This window comes from Maylandia zebra, linkage group LG13 (genome assembly GCF_041146795.1).
Source record: "Maylandia zebra isolate NMK-2024a linkage group LG13, Mzebra_GT3a, whole genome shotgun sequence".
NCBI lineage: Eukaryota > Metazoa > Chordata > Actinopteri > Cichliformes > Cichlidae > Maylandia > Maylandia zebra.
Genome location: NC_135179.1, coordinates 7755511 through 7777329, shown reverse-complemented (window position 1 = coordinate 7777329; position 21819 = coordinate 7755511). Strand labels below are relative to the sequence as shown.

Here is a 21819-nt window from a genome sequence, read left to right as displayed (position 1 = left end):
GAATAGTCAGAAAATGAGAAAATATCTAGTCAAATAATGAGTCGTTACAACTAACGAATGTAGAAGAGCATCTTTGAATGCAAAACACATGGAACCTTGAACCAGATGGGCTACAGCAGCAAACCCACCAGGTGCCACTCCTGCCAGCTCAGAACAGGAAACTGGGGCTACAGTTCACACATGCTCATCAAAATCAGACAATGGATGACTGGAAAAATATTGGGTGGTCAAATAAGTCTCGCTTTCTCCTGCAAATTAAGACAGTATGGTCAGAATTTGACAAAAACAACATCCTGCCTTAAATCAGCAGTTCAGGTAACATCTGGTGGTGGTGTAATGACACACTGACTATTGTTGACCCTGGCTGTCCTTTTGTGACCACCATATACCTTTCTTCCAAGTAAGAAAACAACACAAAAACAAATTAAACTGGATTCTTGAACATGACAAGAAATGAAAACATCCAGTGATTTGTCAGTGTAGTCTGAACTTCATAACACTAAAACAAAATGTTATTTTTCACTTTATTCCACATCTAGAAAACTACAAATTAAAACAAAAAAACAAACAAATGATTAACACAGACAGCAGGACTGAACCATATCATTATACTAAAATAAATGGTCTGTCGCAGCTGCATACATACATCAAGCTGTCTTTAGCTTGTTAAAGCACATTGGCCAATACTGCAGCTGTGGTATTTCCATTGTTTTTCACTTAATGGAATCAAAGCTGACTAACCAATCTTAATTATTTGAACCACTTTTACTTGCTATAGGGTAACTAAAGATCCGCTTGACTTTAACATATTTTGGAAAAATTTGCTTGATAAAACCTTGCTATTATCTTGTGAGTATAGTAGAAAAAAACCCTTAAGATATTGTCAAACTGAATGTCTGGCAAAACCAATCAATAAAAGTTCTAAGGGGAAAATAATCCAAGACAACATCTGACAATAACATTTAAGAGAACCAATCACACAAACCTTAAATCAAGCTGCCAAATATGACAACGTAACAACTACTGTTCGTGATTTTACATGTAAAATAACAGTCTGCGCAATTGTGAGGGCAGCAATCACCAACTGTAGAAATAAAAGAGAAACAATAGAAAAATGCTGGATTGTTAATAACAAGAACAGCTTTGTGTGACCCAGTATAACCCATCAAGATATTTGTGTATCATCATACCTGTGAGATGCCTGGAGTTTTTACTGCAGACTCCTCAATAAAAGTAAAAAATATCTGCACATTCAAAGTCAACACAATTAAAGGCCCTGAACAGAATTTTGAAATTAGCTCGACCTTTGACTGCCTATCTGTGCGTGAGGGACAGTGGGATAAATGCATTCTCCTCCATCATGAAGGCCTCTACAGTGTGTTGAGCTCAATGAGTCTCCCAGCAAAGACAGCAAGAGTCCCGATGATGCACACAGCCATGAACACACAGAGCAGGATGTGATCCAAAACCATGGCAACGAACTTCCACTCCTCTGCTGCCTGCAATAAGACGGTATGGAAGAAACTTTAACTTTGAGCATTCACATATTTGGAATTTACTGATCAGTTGCTAGGACACAAAAAGAGATAAGCTTTTCAATTGAATCAATAACATTACTAAAAGATGTGGAAAATCAGATTACCTAATGTTGCCCAGTTATCTGTCAGATATGATTTTGTGGACTACATTTATTGGCAGAAGATAAGAAAGACTCCTGTCATTCTCTTCGGTGTAGAAATGATTAATCGAGAATGTAGAAGCCAGTAAGCTTATACATTCAAAACATTATATTAGTTTTATTAATATGAAATAACAAGTAGTTGTTTTTTGGAGAACTGTGGATTAGACGGAGTTTCCCCAGATGGGGTGACTTCCTGGGGCCACACTGTTTGGCACACTTACTGTCATTCTAACCTTCCATTTAATTAATTAAACCATTAAATCATTGTCTTTTTGGCCATTTCATTTAGATCCAGATTCAGAGCAGAAATGTAAAAAGTTTTGATTACTGTGCCTACACTTGTAGATTCGTTTAAGTTTTAGAGAAGCACAAGAATGGCTGGGGAGTTGAATGCAAGGCTCTGAACTTCTAAGAAATTTTATGGATTGATACACTATCAATAATTCATGCAGATTTTCTCTTACATTGTTAAATTCTTCATCTGACTTCATAGTCTCTGCGATGTACTTCACCCCCTCGATTGCGCTACGAACATCAGGGTTTTTAACAATGGGGGACTGATAGGTGACAGCCGTCGGGGTAGGATTACCTACAGAGGAGAGAGGAAGGTCAACAATTTTAGGACAGACTTAAACTAAAACTGTTCACTAGCATGCAATAATGGTAATGGGAGTTGCAGTTTAGCCTCACCTGAGATGTCGGAAATGTCCATGTCAGTAGGGAACAGCCTCTTCTGCCGGATCTCCTGACTGGGACGCTTCATTGTTGAGAAGAACATCATGTTGGGAATGGTTTCAATGAAGACCTGAGATGCAGGGAGATAAAATTATGATATTACTAGTCTTATAAAACAGCAACAATATTTCCCATTTATTACAAGTGGAGAGAGAAAAAATACCCCCATACAAACCTTACGGATCCACCCCGGCATGGTGTGCGTACTTGGTGAGCGATGATGTGTGTTGATGACGATAACAGTGATGATGATGGAGGCAATGACCATTACCATTGTGAAGAGCATGTATTTCCCTATGAGGGGAACAGCACTCGAAGTGGAGGGGATCAGCTCCACAATAACCAGCAAGAAGACAGTCAGAGACAGCAGGACAGAGATGGAGAGAGTCATCTTTTCACCTGCAGAGAAAGTGAATCACCTCTAAGTTCAAAATAATCTGAAAAAAAAAAAATCACTGACAATTGTTTTCTGTTACCTATCAAGCTTGCAGAATGAACATACCAGAGTCAGTAGGCAAGTAGAAGACCAATCCCGTGAGAAAAGAGAACAGCATGCAGGGAATTATGACGTTAACGATAAAATAGAGGGGCAGTCGCAGCATCAGGAAATGGTAGGTAATGTCCAGGTATGGTGTGTCAGGACAGCAAGTGTAGTACACCCAGTGCTTCCACCCTCTGTAGTCCTTTAGCACCCATTCACCTGACTCCATGAAGTTACTGAGGTCAGGTCGATCACTCTCCTAAAAGACAGTGGTTCACAAACATTTTAGCGTCCCCACGTTCAGCTGTTTTGCACACAGTCTAAATTCCCAGATTTAAAAAAAGCATTTACGCTCACCGGGTTGATTACGACCAGCAGGCCATCGTATGTCCAGGTTCCCAATTTCATAGTACAGTTCTGTAGGTCAAATGGGAAGTGAAGGACAACAATCTCGCAGTAACTCTTAAAGATGGCTGGAGGGTTCCATATGATCTTGCCAGTGTGCTCTAGCAGGACTTTAGTTTCATGGATGATGGCAAAATCACCATCAGCACTGCAGATAAAAAGGAGGGTAGAGGACAGAGGCAAAGGAAAACCAAGCATGTAAGTGGAGCAGCAAGTCATTAATCCCCCCCACCACCACCACCAAATATAGGTTTGTTTGCTTTTTTTTAACACAAAGAGAAATGAAAATTACTTGTTGTATAACACAAGGTCAGGTTTCCATATGTCAGATGAAGGAACTCTGATCTTTCTGATTCCTCCATAGTCTTCAGGATTCCACCGTAAGTTAACGTCTACCCATTGCTGTAAAGTGAGTAAAAATTTTAGATCATTATTTCACTTCTAAGGTTGTATTTAGCTATGTGATGCCGATTAGAGGATTAAATGGGATGACCAGATCCCAGTAAAGTAACTGTGGGACAAACACAGTGCTTGTGTGGGACATAGTGGAATGCTGGGAGGAAATCAATTACATTATATTTTAATTTATTTTTTATGACTTATTTTCTTCATTGCTTTGCATCATATTCATCAAAAGCCGCGAAGCTTGTGATTTTCTGGTAACTTGTAACTTTCACTGATGTCCATAGCATTAGGCCAACCTTCAAATGGTGTGTAGTCCCACTTAAAGTTATAATGCATGGCCAGCTGTAGTCACACAGACTTACCTGTCGGAGACGGACATTACTGGTCACAATTTGGTTAACTTCATCCTGGGAACAGACAAAAAGGTCAAGAACAGGTGAAAACATTATGACAATTTATTTTGTGATGTCTACCCCACATACATGTTTACATGACCTGTATTAAAAAGTAAAAAGTAAAAACAAAACAAAATGATGGTAACATCTTTTTTCTTGTTTAATTTCTTGCTGGCATCACCCCATATTTTAGTTATCTATCACAATAAAAATAATCCAAATTTAACATCTTGAACCCCAAAGGTGCCAGCTTGATGACATGCCCAAAATGAATAGAGTATTTCTCTGCAATTACAAACTCTGTGTAAACAATCAAAATAAACCTAATACTAATGAGACTTCATCATAGGTGTAAATATTACAGCAGATGCTACTGCGTCATAGTAACTGAGGATGGAACACAGGTAAGAAGATTGTTTTCCTGCTTATTTTTTTTGTGAATGTTACAGCATATAACCCCTTTGATATTATCCTGTGGTAGACAATAAATTCCAGAAATCCAGGAATCAACATATAGACATTATTTGTGCAAAGGCTGATGCTGCTGACCAAAGTTACAGATGGTTCTGCAATTTGGCACATTTTGGCTCATCTTGGCAGAATCTGTGACAGCTGAAATTTCTTAGGAATTAAACTGCAAAAATGATCTAAGTTTATTGCATGCCTAAAAATGCTTAGTGGTTTTTTCTATATATATATTGAAGGATTACCCACGCACAGGTATAATGGGCCTTGTTTTTGCACTGCGTCTTTGAGACTTTAAATTCTGTGGAGCAGGCACTTCGGTTTCTATTGGCCAATTTGCATGATTGACCCCGCCATTTAAGCCAATAGGATCACGGATAGCGTCACCACGTTTACGTCACTCCCAACAAAACGCAAATTGCAAAGCCAAAAACTTACGCGCAGCAAACGCATGACACTTGCCATTGTCCAATCTCTGTCATCGGGCTGACTTTGGCGATTTTTTTTTTTGACAGAAAATGGCTCTGAGGCATTATGGGAGATGCAGTTATTCAGTTAATGTAGCTGGCAGCTGTGGAAACTTGTTTTCGATGCAAGAAAGACAGCACAGGTAAGACATAATTCACTGTTTTCTAAAAATGAATCATAGTTTTGGTCTTCTTTTGCTGCTGGTCCAGTGAATTTCGGTCGCAGTGTGACGAAACTTGCTGTTTTGGAATCTGCGAGATGTCGGCTTTGAGTCCAGGTGTTAATTGTCCGTGTACCTGCTATCAGGTGAATCGAACATTCGTGCTTTGTGTTTACAACATTTTGCAGAATGTGCTGTAATGCGCTTTTAATTGTTTGTCGTCTTAGTGGTCGTAGCAATGTTTTGTATGCCGTTTCTGTGAATACCACAGGAGGAGCGTTTCTCAATTATTCTAGTAGACTTTGTAAGTTCACACAGGAGTCCGAGAACGCAGCGCGATCATTCTACAATTGGAACGCTAGTGTACTTGATGACATCTCCATTCAGGAGTTTTTCCTGCCATTCCCTCTTAATTTAACTGTGATTCATATTTGCAATGGAAATTGCACATGACATGAAAGCAATTACATATAATGTAGTAGTTTTTTTTTCTTTTAAAGAATTTTTTTTAAAATCTTAAGCAATTTTGCAAAATTCGCTTTTACGTGTCATCTGTTTCATAATGTCTAATAAGCTTCATACAGTTAAGCACAATCACTACATGACAGAAACACAAGCTTTTCTCTCTATTAATAAAAATAGGATAGGTGTGTGTGAATAATAACAAACAGGTGAGATGGTAGAACGGTTTTATTTTCATTTTAGTAGACACTCAAAACTTACAAGCTGCTGAGGTTTGGAAAAGAATTAAACAAATATTTAAAATATAATCTGATCATGTTTGGAGCAGGCTTCAGGATCTCCATGTATTAACATGCTGTTTTTGCTCCCAGTGAAAATGTTTCCTCCTGAATTTAAATATTTTTAATGTTAGATTTAATTCCCCCAGCTTTTTAAATAAGAACAGAACATTTTACTTCAGGTGGTGTGACTGGTGAAATTTAAAATACACTGACAGCTCTCCAAGTAAGACTTAAGTATTAAATAAAACAGTACAGTTATGAAGCTTAACTTTAATCTCAGCCAAACTGATTCACTCAGGAACAAATAAAACACCAAAATAAACCAAACCTTAACTTTTAGAAGCTAAGTGACTTATATATCATGTTTAACCTGTGGTGCAAAAGACCGCTGGGGGGTTAAAAACGATGTACCGGGAGTCCGCTGTTCTCGCCGGTTCCAGTGAGCCTTGACCACCCTGTCACTATTGCAGCGGTCCCCACCCTTTTTCGCGCCACGGCCCAGTAATAATATTTTCACAGACCGTCCTCTAAGGTGTCGCTGTAAATACAACAAAATAAAACCAGTACCGGTACCAAAAAAAGGAAAATTTAGTCATAACACATGGGAAAAGACCCAGGGAAACAGAGTTAAAGATAAAAACCATAGAAAAATAACAATAGAAAAATAATAAAATCCCTGAAAACCATAAATTTCACACCCGAGCCTCAACTCTCGTGGCCTGGTACCAAACAACTCACGGACCGGTACCGGTCTGTGGCCCTGGGTTTGAGGACCGCTGAGCTATTGAGCTGGTGGGGTAACAGATGTCTCCGAAAACGTCAGAGCAATTTTGCAAATATGCGATGTCTTTATAAATCGAGCAGATATTTGAAGTTTACACAGGTACATTCTCACCTGGAAATATCTTAAAAGTTTAGCTCCCCTCCTCCACCATTGCTGCGTTTGAGTTTTGGACAAAATGCATTCTGGGATATTTGGCTGTACCAAGTTCACCCAAGCCACCACCGATGCTTGATAAAATGGAAGGAGCGAGAACACATCCAGGAATTCTGAGCATACTTGATGCGTACTTTGATTTGGAAGCATATTTGGTCTGCGACTGATGACATATCACAAGTCCACGTGAACGCAGGTACACACAAGTATGTATATTGAGAAACGGTCCATGAAACCAGATGTTCCCCCTCTTGCCCCCGGCTTTGGGGGCGTTGGGGTTTAACAGGTGGCATTGCTCATGTCTTGAAAAATTTTTTTTCCTTGGTTTTGTGGTTAACAGGGAAATTAGCCAACTGTGAACTAGCATTCATGTTTGAGGCTAAAATGGATTTAAATTAACTAAAATTTTAACAAACACTTTCTCATGTTTTTGTATTTTACATTTTTTAGTTAACACGAGATACAAACATTTTTATGATTATTTTATTTTGGTTTGGCATACAAAGCAGTACCCTCTTGACGTTATCAACTTTTCATCTTTTTTGTCAGCACTGGTAATACTAATTTGTTGTCCACTATAAACTGCTTGGAGTAAAACTGAAGTGAGAAGAAGAAACGAGAAGACTTTTTCCATCTCTTAACTCATTCACTGCCATTGACGTCTATAGCCGTCAATTGCAGTGAATGAGTCAATGGGTTTAACTCATTCACTGCCAATGGCTGGCAGTGAATGAGTTAAGAGGAATAAAATGGATGAAGGGACTGTCCCAGAGACTGTCAAACCTAGTCATCTTCATGGACTTAATAAGCATAGAAGGACACACAATGACAGTTGCTCATTTTGTTTTATTTATACCTGTATCGCTTCTTTGAGGCTGCTGTGCCATCCTATATGTTTGTTGTTATCCTGGTTCTTGTGTCTTAAATTCAGTTGTTAATCAAGATTAACAGGATGTCTGTGGAACATGTCTGAGTTCAAGTCTTGGTCTTAACAGGGTGTCTACACCCCCAAAACACCTTGGTTGTTTGGTTGGCTTGTCATCTCCTGGTATAAATGAGATTTGGGTATGTATGTGGCAGATTAAGTAACTGCTTGTGGCGTGATATCTCTTATCATATGTGTTATTTGACTCTCTTGGTTTCTTGGTTTCTTCATGTGTTATCTAGGTTTTCAGAACTGATTTGGTGTGTTCAGTACCAACCAAAGTGATATTGCTGCATGACTTGATATGAATTATTCTAATTTTATATAATGGAAAATGTCCACTCTTTGGAGTTCCAGTTTTATACAGGGCACTACAAAAACATAACTGGTCCTCCAAATCAGCACATGGCAGTCCTCATCTTTTAAAGACTTCATTACGTATGTTCTTTTGTTTGTCTTATCCAGTTCATAACATTTGGTATAATAATTTCTTTCCAGAATAATGGTATTATCTCTGTGGCACTGACTGAGATTTAATTATGTATGGTCCTTTTTATTATTTTGCTTTGCTGTTGAATACAGTCAAAAAAGAAAAGCTTGGGATCATATTGACACATGACTCCTCTCTAAATACTTTATTTTTCAGTCAAAGACAGTGTTCCTTTAACCTCTGTCAATTTTGTGCACTTATTTGGCAGGAGTTACATATGTTTGCATTAATTACTTTTTGGGGCCACATGAGAAGCTGAGAAAGTTGTGGGGCAATGCAGCAATAAGCTCAACTCAGTTCTGCTCAATATTATTTTGATCTCTTTATAAATGTTACTGTTAAGTGTAGATCCCACAATAAGGCAATGAAAATGTAAAACAGGGATAATAAAGGCACTTAGTTTATCATTATTGATTCAACATTACCCAAAACAAATTTAAAGACCTAACTCTGTGCTAATGCTATTTTACTTTCAGTTTTATGATCTAATCTGCAGTTTTAAGGTTTTTTTTTTTTTTCCTTTTTTTTTCCCCTGTTCATTGCGAGAAATCTGGTCTGTTTGGGCTTGAACACGTGCACTGCAGTCATGTCCAACGTTTGAGGTTGTAATATGAAGGACAGCAGGCAGGTGATCATGACCACGAGAGGATCTGGATTAGCTTGAACTTCACCACAGAGAATGTTTGTTCATATATGAAGGCAGATCCAAAGAGAACCAATATCGTCTAAGCATATTTCCTTTTCCATGCGTAAAGTTCTTCTCTTTGAGAAAATAAATAATAAATAAAGACAGACCACTGCTTGATTTTTTTTTTCTTTCTTTTTTCCCCCTAAGTGGTCTAACCATAGTGAATCAAAAGTGCAACAATGTCTGTGATTCAGTGCCTTTGCCCAGTTTTTAGTCCTAACATCAACAACAAGTAAGTTCTGGGTTCATTTCAGTTACTGTGTCTTGCAGCATTTTTCCCTGTCTGATTTAGACAGTCATCATCTGTAACACTTTCCAGTTTGTCCAATTTCAGCCTAAGACTATGAAGGTGCATTTACCTTTGTGAACAAATCATTCCCTGTCACCATAGTCCTTTTCATTGAACACCTTAAGGCCAGCTCCTCCATAATCAAAAATCTTTGGTTATTGTAATTTCATTATATTGGTTAGTATTTGAAATTTAAGCCAACAATTGTTGATTGATTGTTTGTCCTTTTAGAGAAACTGCAATTACAGTCAAAAGGTCAAAGTCAAGAAACAACACAGTGGTGACAGCTGGTCATATCTTTCTTCATGTAAAATGCAGACAAAGAGTTACAGACTTACCACACTTATAAGCTGTATTAACTGTAATCCCACAGTAACCACTACAGCTTCACTGAAGTGGTTAACAGGACGAACCACTTTGTTGTAACCAGTGAACAGTCGTTTCACCAGCGTCGTCTCATCGTTTGAGCAACATTCTACATTTAGAACAAACAAAAATAAAGTTTGGGCAGTCAGGAGGATTGAAACCGACAGCATAATGGTGTCAGACTTTAGCAGACTGATCGATAAAGAAGCTGAAGACAGTCTGGGTTGTCGAATTATTAATTTAAAAAGTGTCAGATTTATTGGAAGGAATTTTACTTATGATGTATTGATTTTTGCACACTAACTCTTCACCACACAGCCATTACTAATTATATTTTGAAGTCACTTTGACAGCATTACATGATAAGTAGAACATCTTGCCACCCAAGTATCCCTAAATGTATTTTCTCTGAAGTGACAGGGAAGGGAGTAAATTACATTTTCTGTGATTTACACTCCATTTTCCTGATGTAGGGACCAAAATGTGTATTTTTGAGTATTGCGGATGTAGTTCCTTTGGATTATTGCTTTGTCTCACATTTGTTACCATGGTGATATTACTTTCTGGTAAATGTTTCAATGTGTGTGGTTTCCCCTTACTTACCTGGTCTCTTCTCAAGTTTCAGACGAAGTGAGAGGGTGAGAAGGACTCAGATATTTTCTGTTGACTGTCTCATCTGCTCCTGTTCTTATCACTTATACATCAATGTAATATTTCAATGTTTCAAAATTCAGCATCCGTAAAAGGCAAGTGGTTTTCAGAATGGACTTTGTTGAAGTGTACAATGACAATAAAGGGCTATTCTATTATATTCTAGTCTCTATTCTAATTTAGCTTCTCAATATTATTTTCAAAGGTATTTGTTGCTACGCCTGACTTACCACATGTAATCTGAAACATTGCGTTTATCTCAGAGAAAGCTAGAGTGCATATAGAAGAGAGAAGGACAGAGGCGGGGATGGACAGATGCAAAAAGATCAACAGCAACAAATGGTGGTCATTTTATACTGGTGAAAAGCCTCTGCACTGAATGTCCTATGAACACTGTAATCAAATCTGCTTCTATAAGTCTGCAAGTCCTATGAGTCCTTAGTGAACTTTTGGGGTCTTAGGATGTTTGGGAATACCAACCCTGGCTAATCCTTTGACATTAAGTTTAGATCAGCTTGGGTTCCGAAGCACCATGGAGAGCACCATGCCCTGCAATTTTTTTTTTTATTTTTTTTTTTTTTGCCTTTATTGCCCATGCTTGTCCTCTCCACTAGGTCTGATGAAATTCAGCCTGGTAGTTGTGTTTTTTTTTTTTTTTTTTTGTCTGATAAATAAACCAAGACAGCAAACAACCATCAAGCCAACAACAGGAGTTCTAATAGTCTAGCATTTTCCATTAGCTTCACATTTTTGTCCTAAATTTAGTTTGCTTTCAGTTCTGTTTACAGAGTGGGTCTACTCATTTCTAATGGTACTGGGAGTTTTAACTTTTAATATATTATTGGCATTTGTCAGTTTGTGAGATATAAAGTACATGAATACTTCTGTCACATATAAACTGCTTTAAAAATGTGTACCAATGCACCATTACTTTACTGAAGAAACTATTTACTTTAGTTACTTTAGTTACAAGGCCCTAAAAAAATGAATGAATAAATAAATAATAAAAACAAAGTAAATAAATATTTTATTTACTTGTATTTATTATAAGGACCCAAAAAGCAAAAGAGGCAGTGTATTGGTAATCTTACTGAGTATCATAGCAAAGACATCATGTAATTTTGTCTAACGTGACCAAGCAAACAGCCCTGTGAGCAGGTGACAGCTTTTGCATATTATTTTGGGAATCTGTTGGCTGGCTACATTGAGCTGCGTGAGCTCGGATCTGGTTTCATTTAGCCACCATGAGCAAATTCTCTCTCTCTCTCAGAGGAGCACTCTGTCTGGGCCGCTGATTCACCCAGGCACTCTGGTCCATAAGGAGGCTCTTAGGCTGCGGTTAATATTGATCTACTTTGTGGTTTTATTTGGAAAATTTAGTTTTTGAATCTTACCAATGTCATGCCCTTTAATTGTTTTTGAGGTCATTTAACATCGAATTGCATCCTCCAACAATTGTAATTAATTTACATATTAAAAATAAATTACTTTAGATGACAGCTGATGAGATGAGAGCTGGCTAACTAAACAGAAAACATTTATACCAGCTCATGTTGGGCTTTCATAAAACATAATTATTTTTTCCTGCTGATAAATAGTTTGATTCACTAAGCATTAGATGGATGCAAAGTTGCATCCACTTTAAAGAAATTTTCCCTAATGCCATGAACAGTCCCTTTTTAAAGGATAACGATAGCTGACAGTGGCAAAAATGACATGTCAAAAATGAATGGGGTATTTCTCTGCAATTACAAAGTCTGTGCAAACAATATTGGTATCAAAATAAAGCTAACGCTTGTGACATTTCATCGGAGGTGTAAAAATTTCAGCAGATGTTACTGTGTCAAAGTTACTGAGGCTGGAACACAGATAAAATAAGTAGAAAATCCATCCATCCATCCCTTTTAAAATATGCTTTAGTTCAGATTTTACCTCCTTTGGGCCCTTGCACTAATGGCATGGGGGGCTGTAGGATATCCTGTCTTTGTGGAACATCAGAATGAACATTTGAGGTGTAGGGAAGATCCAAGCTGGTCTTGCTCAACAAATGTTGTTTCACGTGCTCTGCAGGCACACACAGACCCATAAGGTCAAAACAGGAGAGACGCACAAAGACATACAACAAAATAAAGAAAAACATAAGCAGACCATTTGCTACATTGTTTCTGCTAGTTGCCTTTTCCTTAATCAGATTTTTCTGTACAGAGAAAATCTTAAATTAACAAAACAAAAACAATGCTCATAGCTTTTCACCCCAACCGGTCGCGGCAGATGGCCGCTCCTCCCTGAGCCTGGTTCTGCTGGAGGTTTCTTCCTGTTAAAAGGGAGTTTTTCCTTCCCATTGTTGCCAAAGTGCTTGCTCATAGGGGGTCATATGATTATTGTCTCTGTATGTATTATCAGTCTACCTTACAAAATAAAGCGCCTTGACTGTTGTTGTGGTATGTTGCTGCATTTAAAAAAAAGAAAAAAAAAAGACATTTAAATTCAACATTTAAAATACATAAAAATGTTAATTATTCCTACAGGGGATGGGTTTTTCTTGCATAGAAGATTCAAGAAAAGCTAGATGCATATAAAATCTAGAAAATCTCCTCATCACTGACCAGGGAGTCTGTTCAATATGGTTTTGAACTCCTCCAAATCTACGTCTGATTCCATGTCCAAGTTCAATTCTTTGAGGAGCTGCGGGTTGTCCTTGACAAAGTTTAACATCACCTGGATAGTATTCAGGGAGAGTTTTTCTCCTGCAGAGAAAGTGAAGAGGAGCGGACAATGGTATTTCATGTTTTTCACAATGTTCGTTAACTCTGAGCAACACACAAACAACAAAATAATAAATCCACTTGATGATTCTCCTAATCAGATGTAACAATACATTGGATCTCTTTTTCATTGACAAATCAGTGAGTTAAATGTACCATCTTGCACTTGGGTAGAAATTAAGACTGTACTATTATTGGCTGCTTTATGGTTTTTCAGGCTGCAGTATACATTTGTCTGATAAACGTAGTGAAGACATTAACAGATGTGCATCAAAATTCTAAACTTAGTGTCTGATCAAATGGGAAATATGGGCACATCCAACCATCAACATCCATGGCAAGAAAAAAAAAAAAGGAAACTGTGAAGTGTCAAACCCTGCAGTTCCTCCAATGTCCACTTGAGATTGGCTTCAAAAGTAGGTCAATCTCCCAACCCCACAGTGAAGCCATTCTTTCAGCTTTTAGGTATGAACTATAAACACTTCATGATTTTATGTTATTGGATTTTTTTTTTTTCAAAATTACTATGTGAATTCTTAAGTTATACAGAAACATGTTTGCTAAATTTAAAAAATAAAAGGAAAATCCCATTAATAAACTAGCATCTGAGTGTTATTTGTTTATTTTACTGTATTTGTACTTTTATAGGATGTTTTTCAACATTCTGTGTCTAACATGAAGCTACAGTTTCACTGAAGTCTTATGCAAATACAGGATATCAGGACAGAAAGTCAGATTACTACAGATTATTAATGGGAGCATGCCACTAAACATGTCCTTTGTGTTTGCATGTTCTCTCTGTGCTGAGTTGCAGACAAGAAAGCTCAGATGGTGATTACTGTGAAGGTGGACAGAGAATTTATTTATTTTTTGTCAACAGGACAAAAACTGCATTTAAACGTGGAAATACAAAGCAAAATCCTTTATCTAATGGAAATAGCATCTGGCCATCCATCATTCCTCATGGAGTCAATGTTAAATGGAGGTAATGCCTTTGAGTTCATACGCAGATGTTCTCATTCACTTTGTTCAGCCCTCCAGCTGTAATGGCAGGCAGGTTTGTTTACTTTTGCTGAGAGAGACAGGCTTTTATTTTGAAATGGCTTTGGTAGTAGGAGACACTTAATCAGTTTATCTGCAGTTTGTGTGAATTCAGTTCAGTTTTATAGTCATTTTAATGTCAAAGTATCACCAAAAAGGAAAATCTCAAAAACAGTCAGTGCGTCAAACTTGATAAGTTTTTATCAAACATTTCTGGATGGACACCACCTGTGTTGAAGTTTGTGTGTTAGCTGAACTTTAAAAGCCGGAGAGTAAAAACATTCAGAAAGTGTTTCATTTTGCTGTAATTATTATTGTAAACCCTCATTAATGGGAACAATGGTCACATCTCTTTGGCTCACTCCTGACTGATGAGTTTTTAATGATGCTGCTGCCCAGTTATTTATCTCTCCTAATAAAATCATCTCCTTTCTGCAGCAGTTAGTTTGTTAAATAGTGACATGTGTTTCTGATGAGGGTTTTGATCCATGAGTAGTGAAGTAAAATCCACAGTTTAGCATTTTTGGGGAATTTGGCTACTTTTTTTTTTTTTCTTCCCTGTAGAGGAGTGGGCAATCATTACTACAAGAAAAGACAATCAATCTGTATGTAGGCACAAAATATATTTTACTGCAAAAGTAAACAAAGAGTCCTGTTGTAAAGCATATGATTAAATTTGGTGTGTGTGTGTGTGTGTGTGTGTGTGTGTGTGTGTGTGTGTGTGTGTGTGTGTGTGTGTGTGTATAAATAAATAAAAAGGGTCAGAGAAAGAATAGATGCTTCATTTAAAGTTTAGTGTCCTAGAGTGCTTTATACATCTGTATTCACCAAACTCTGATGCTGTCATGTAGTTTGAAGAACTGAGGCACACATTTAATCTGAATAGAAAACGAAGCCACCTGGTACATGTGAAGGGGCATAATATATTTAATGGGAGAAATTACCAAACTGACACACTAATGTCAAACTTAAAGCTTCAACATAGTCTTTTGCTGCTAGTCCACCAGGGTAACATCCCTCAGACACATTATACTCCCCACCACCAGATTATCAAAACGAATAGATACAAGTTTTGAAAAAGTGAGTGTTATCTTACAATTGAGTGTTATTCTATATTTAAACTGCTTCTCTACAGCTGAAATTTCTCCAAGGAATAGCAACCTTGGGAGTGAGTACCACTTTTAGTCTTTATTAGGTTTTTGAGAACTTAATTTAACCCCTTAGTTGGAGAGGAGGCATTTCTGAAAGTAAGCAAAAAACAAACACTTAGTTGTTGTGAACTCTGACTTGGAGGGGTACTCTACTATAAAATAGCTACCAGCTACAGGTACATGGAGCAGTTTATGTTTGTCAAATCACTGCCACTTTCCTAAAGAGTTTATGGTCTCACTTATTGAACACAATATGAGGTTTATGATCCCATTAGTGTAACCAAAAAAGGGCAATCATTTTAGCTCACTGGTTGAGCAGGTGCCCATATGCTGAAATGCAGCAGCCCAGGTTGAAGGTTAACCGTCAGCTCTTTGCCCTTCCCCTGCTCTCTCCATCTCCTTCATGTCTATTCTTCACTGCTCAACTGTTAAAGGCAAAAAGCCACAAAATTGATCTTTAAAAAAATATGTAAGATAAATTTGGATAAAAGCAATAACACAGGGTGTGCTTCAGGACAGGCAACCTATGCAATTTACAAGTTGTAGTCATATAAGTAAGTAGACTCTCAGATTTACAGACACGCTAAATCTAAGCATGTTATGTTTGTGTGTACAATCTGAGCAATAAGTCTGAGCAGGACTTTATGGTTCAGGTTTACAACTTTTGCTATTTCCCTGGTAAGACTCAACCACCTGATAACGCATCAGGATTTTGCTTGTTTTAGGCATTATTGATGTGTTGTGGTGGGCACCAACAAGGTTTTAGACTCCAGACTGAGAGTGTCTTCTTGAGTTTTAACATGCCAAAGAAAACAAAGTTGGATTCACAACACATAATACATGATGTCTGTGATGTTGCTACTGAATGTTAATACTGAAACTGGTTCCTCACATGTGTTACAAGAACATGCACAGTGCCCAGCCCATATCTAGCTGAATGTAAATAAACATCATATACACATTAATACTACAAGACACACAATTTGTGGTGCACAAAGCAGAACTTGGAGAGCAGTCAGATTGAGTTAAGATGCCAAAGTGTGTGTATGTATGTATAATAGTATAAGCCACTACCATGTACACACACATGCACACAAAAGCATGTTTTGGTTTCCTTTCAAAGTTTCATTTGGGATCTTTATCGGAGATCTGTATAATGAGTGTGGTGTCGTTGTCTGCAATGTTGATATTCATTTCCTTGGCTGTCTGCCATTAGCTGTGCCAGTTGCTGTGTGCATGTCATCTGTCTGTTGCACTGAGAAGCTTTGATCTGACCACATACAAAAATAGAGAAGAGGCGGGACATGGGAGCCACTTGGAGCTGTCAGTCATTGCCCACACTCTGCATTTTCACATGATGCTGCTGCAAAATAAAAATCTTTTTGTCTAATGCAGTTTCATATGGGCTCTTGAAACGTTTGAAAAGAGATCACTAGTTTGAGTGTCAGCACACAGAAGGTGCAGACAAACGCTTCTGGGGAAAATAATTAGTTGTTACTGTGACTGTATTTGAGCAAGTGTTTTTTTTTTTTTTTTTAAGATATTCAAGTAACCAGTTACGCTTTAAACTAGCTCATCTGTCTGCCTGGCTTTGCTTTGAATTTTTTGCCTTCCATATAGTGGACTTTAATTGGAGCATCCTGTTAAATATGGTTGAACTGGTATGTTTGTGTCTATGATAACAGTTACGTGTGTCCATAACAGGAACTGGGATTCACTTTCTCTTCTCTTCATGTGTCTTACTGGAATGGGCCAAATTTATTGGGGTAGTTGAGTTGGGGTGTGGATGACACACCAATACTTTATTAACTTAATTATTCAAAAAAGCCTCTAAAAGGTTATTTTCTGCAAATATTCTAACTACCTTGTAACAAATGGAAAAAAATCTAGTAGTATGTTTCATTTCCTCTCCAAAAATTCCTTCTCCTATGGACATAATCCAACATGAAAACTCTACCATCTCAGATTCAGTTAGCTGTGGACCAGCAGGACCATACGCAGCTGGTGTCTAAGATCACAGATTTTCCATCTGATATTTGTAAATTTTTTGCAGTCATGATATTCTGCTTTTATTTACAATTTACAGATTGTTAGAACTTTTTGGCAAACAAGAGCCTTTAAAAAACACATATTTCAACTTATCTCTGGTACCTTGTGAATTCTTAAGCCCAATCTAAAAAGATGGTTTTTGCTCAAAGGGTTAGGGTTATATATTAAAACATGATATGCCATTGTAGAATATAGTTGTTTTTTTTTTTTTTTTATCTGAATATCTAATTCTTACTATATTTAAGTAGAGTTTTGACATGCTGAAATGTCGATATAAGACCCTAGTAAATGTGTTTCGAGGAACACTCATAACATCTTGAAATAAAAACCTTTTCAAATTCTTTATGAGCATCCATTTTTGTTTCACGTCTGCAGTGATGCAGATAATATCCAACTGGTGGCTTACATGCTACACCCATTCATCCTGACATACCACCTCCATCTTACATCAATTTATCATCAATGTGTTTCATGAAATCTATCAGTATGAGTCACTGAATTGAAATAGAAAAATATGTTATTCCCGGATTAGTGGTGGACACCAACAGTGTGGACAAGTAACAAACTACTGGCTGCCAGTGGTTGTGTGTTTTCAGCACTTTAATTTATTTATAATATATTAATTATAATTCTATTTAATTATATATAATATAATTATATTTCTGGCAATATTGAAAAAGCAAAGCAAAAAAGTACAATTTGATTGATGCTCGCAAGTAAATGAAAGGCATTTTCCATTCTTTTCTAGTGAGCTACTGTCATTGATGACACACTACCTAATTTGAAGTAGGAATGCATTGAAACAAGGTGCCAGCAGTAGCAGCAGTGCAATAGTTGCGATTCGGCAATATGTGTTTGGAACCTGTGCAATATTGTCACATAATAAAAGTATTTTCTGACTTGGATATTGTGTCCCAGCTGCTTAAAGCCCTACTTTTCTTGCATATAACCACATCAGTAATTTCCATCCACCATTTGCTTTTCCTGTTTTCCAAGTTTCTTCCATATTTTGCAAAGTACAGTGCTTTGTTGGAGGTTGTTGAAGTAGCTTTTTTTTTTTTTTTTTTTTTTTTTTTTTTTTTGGAATCTAATAAATTGTCCTAGCTGTTGCCCTCTCATATCTGGGCTTGTCCCCTGTTTGTACACACCAAGGAACATAAAAACATGGCATTTCTCTAGCAGTGATATTGCAATACAAAACCTTTACATAGTGTAGAAATTGCTATTAGTGATATGGTGGATGATCTTGCACAGCCCTATTTTCAAGAGATTGAAAGAAACTTCAGAATAAATTAATTTTATTTATTCCAGTTGCACATACACTAGCCTTATGTTCTAGTCTTGGATACATTTGTACATATTATCTGCTAAATATTAAATCCTTAGGTTTTTTTTTTATTTTTATTTTTTTAAACAAACTCTGAAGTGCTATTTTTATGTATCATCAATACAGAGGACATGTTTGTGTTTGTTCTCCTTGACTGATTTCATGTACAGTTAATCTTATTATAGGTTCTTTGAGATAAAAGTGGCTGAGGTAATTTGATACTAAATAGAACCAGAGCATCTTTCATCTTCCTTTCAAAACAGTATATGACATGAGTAAATGATATGTGTACCGTGCATTCATTTGTATGGGATGAGGTGATGAAAAGTACCATACTCCATGGGAAAAACAGTAGCATAAACCTCATGAACCTTGCAGGAATTTATTCGAAAATGCAGAGAATATAAGACTCTGAGGTTTTTGGTATTCTGGTACTGAAGTTGTGGTTATTTAACTATCTAGTACTTGAAAGGTCACAGTTTTAAGTACACCAAGAAACAGTGTGTTGATTAACAACTATGTGTCACAATTAAATGTCCTTGGGCAAAGGCACTAAATGCATACCTGCTCAATGATAAATACACAGTATTGAATGCAAAAGGAATGTTAACAATGCTGGAGAGACTTTTTTTTGTGGGTATGGGACATTTCAAGGACCGATGAAACCACAGCGTCATTTTAAAAATGATTTACAAGTAAAACAAAAGACTGAATACCATCACAGTGAAAACACGATACAGCAGCTGTAAACTCTAAAGAGATGGTCTTCACATATACATAAAAAGCACAATTACCAGAGACTTTTTTTTTTTTCTTTCTTTTTAGACATTGCTCCTTTGTAAAGGGTTTTTCAGAAGTAGCAAATGCCTATCTCTCATTGTGCCAGTTGTTTCCCAGGGGATTCAATCTTATGATTATGATGCTTCGAGATTTTTATTTGGATTTATTTTTATGCTTTTCATCGATGTGATGAAGCCCTTTGATTTCAGTATAATGGATTTGCCAAAATCAGCTGCTCCTCTGTGATTGTTTAAAATATTATTAACGTTGCTTAACGTGTTTATTTTTGGTCAGAAAGTGATGTCCTGTTTCCTGAGACTGGTCCTATAGAACATAATTTACAGAAGACTAAAATTTCACAGCATGGGAAGTACTTTGTAATTAACCATTTCTAATATCTGATTTTCTAAATAATATATTTCTTTTTCTTTCTTCTTTATCTGTTTCGAACCAGCACTGTTACAGCAAGCTGAAACATAACTGATAAGATTGAAATATCAACACATACTGAGGACTACTTACCAGAACATACACAGAGGATGCATGTCAGTAAGAGGTGGACCTTTGGAACATTCATATTTCCACCAGATGTTTAAAGAAACAGCTTAGAAATCCACGGCATCCGTTTGGTAATGTGTTGTTGACTCGTTATCAGGTCAGAACCAAATCTAACCTGTATGCTAACTTTACATAGACACAGAAACATGCACTAAAGCTGTAGCAGTCACCTTAAAGCTGAAGTGAGTAGTGGGAAGGGGATCATCCAGTATGTGAGCTCATGTTTCTTATGGTCAACTCTACTTCCCCCACCCAACAACATCCCGACCTCTCAGCGCGTGTCATGCAGAGGAGACAGCTGGGACTGTGTGTGTGTGTGTGTGTGTCTGTGAATTGAATATACACAAATCAGCACAATCATCATTTTCTCTCACTGAACCCAACACAGGCTCTGTCAATGAAACGGAGTAGCAAAGAACAGTCAGACATAAAGAAAGCTTGGCTTAAATCAGTGAAGACAAACATGCTAACACTTTAGGAGACAGAGACGGGAAGGCCAACAGGAGGACAGCTGATAGCTGTCACTGGTGGAATGAGAAGCATGTCCACACATGCTGCTAAGCGGTAATACACACTCTAGCAGACAGACACACACTATACCCACTACACTGCTAGCTTGCATGAAGCAGTGTGCTTCCGATTGACCAGTATTAAACGTTACAAAAAAGTTTTCCTCCTTAAGGTGAATTTTATTTTGTTAAAAATGACTCAGAGCAGTTTTATTTTATGACCGAACCACTGACTTTTGACGAGGCAATTTATTTAATTTTTGTGAAGTGATTTTCATTACTGCTTTTTTCCTTTGAAAAACTTTTTAAGTATACATGTGAGTATGCACTTAGAATTTTCAAAATCACACATTAAGTTTTTTGTTACTTTGGGCTTTTCATTGTATTGATTTGCATATTGGTAGAGCAGTCTAGACAGATTAATCGTGATTTTCAGTTGGTCCTTTTCTAGCAGGACTTGTTAAAATTCAACAAAAGGTATGATTAATTTAACCAAAAGTGGAAATTGCATATTGTTTTTTATAACTGGAGACAATATTACAAACCCCTGAACATTATTTTATTTTGTTCTTCAATTTCTTTTCTTTAAGTGTGCTACATTTCCAAGTAAGTGTCTGTAAAATGTGAAGTAACTTAAAAAAAAAAAAGAAAAGAAAAAAGTATAAGGGTGGAAAAATAAATTAAATTTAAAAAGGCCCAACTTTAGGGAATGGTATTTTTATAGGTTGGTAAAAAATATGCTTTTGGCCACTATAGTTTCCCCCTTTATAAAAATCACCCCTTGTTGAATTTTAATAATTATTTATTTATTTATTTATTTTCATTAGTTATCCATTTGGTTTTGACTGACAGATCCCCTGACACGGGCAGCTGAAGCTCATCATTGCCTGCTAGGCCTCACTTCTGCGCACTGAACTGGACCTCTCCACTGTGCCTGCATTCTGAAATATTCTTAATAGAACCCTTTAACACTTGCTGTGTAGTATAGGGCATCTAGTAAATTTGTGCTTTAGTTTTAGTTAATGAAATTCTAGTGTTTTATCAAACATTTAACAAAAATATGTTTGACCCACTGTACAGTTTATGAATGCAGTTGCTGTTAGCTGATCATGCCAGCCTCTCTTCTAAATATAGCAACTTCTGGTTACAAATCAAGCCAAAAACAAAGCAAAACAGAAAACACGGTAGTGGCCAAAATGCTAATGTTCAGGCCTCAAAATGCAGAATCCAAAAAGCTGTTCATCCACTAGATGGCAGGATTTGGTTGAGAGCAGAAGCTTAGCGCATCAAACCAGAGAAAAAGCGTGAGAACACGAGCCTGAATGTGAGTAACGTCTTTAACTGGGAGCAGCAGA

The 21819-nt window shown here is 37.0% G+C and overlaps 1 protein-coding gene across 2 annotated transcripts; it reads right to left on the bottom strand.

Moving 5' to 3' along the window:
* Positions 1-51: 51 nt before the first annotated feature.
* LOC101477855 (acetylcholine receptor subunit alpha) lies at positions 52-20170 on the bottom strand. 2 transcript variants are annotated; one of them, XM_004553503.4, is made up of 12 exons: positions 19920-20170; positions 12891-13031; positions 12217-12348; positions 9606-9742; positions 4070-4114; positions 3595-3704; positions 3255-3450; positions 2919-3156; positions 2592-2815; positions 2372-2486; positions 2146-2270; positions 52-1499 (listed from the first exon to the last, which is right to left on the bottom strand). In XM_004553503.4, exons 1-12 carry the CDS (start codon positions 19972-19974, stop codon positions 1371-1373), a joined length of 1647 nt encoding a protein of 548 aa, XP_004553560.1. In that variant the 5' UTR covers positions 19975-20170; the 3' UTR covers positions 52-1370. The 2 variants fall into 2 exon arrangements, with proteins under 2 accessions (XP_004553560.1, XP_012775178.1); XM_012919724.4 differs by lacking the exon at positions 12891-13031.
* Between the last annotated feature and the right edge of the window lie 1649 nt (positions 20171-21819).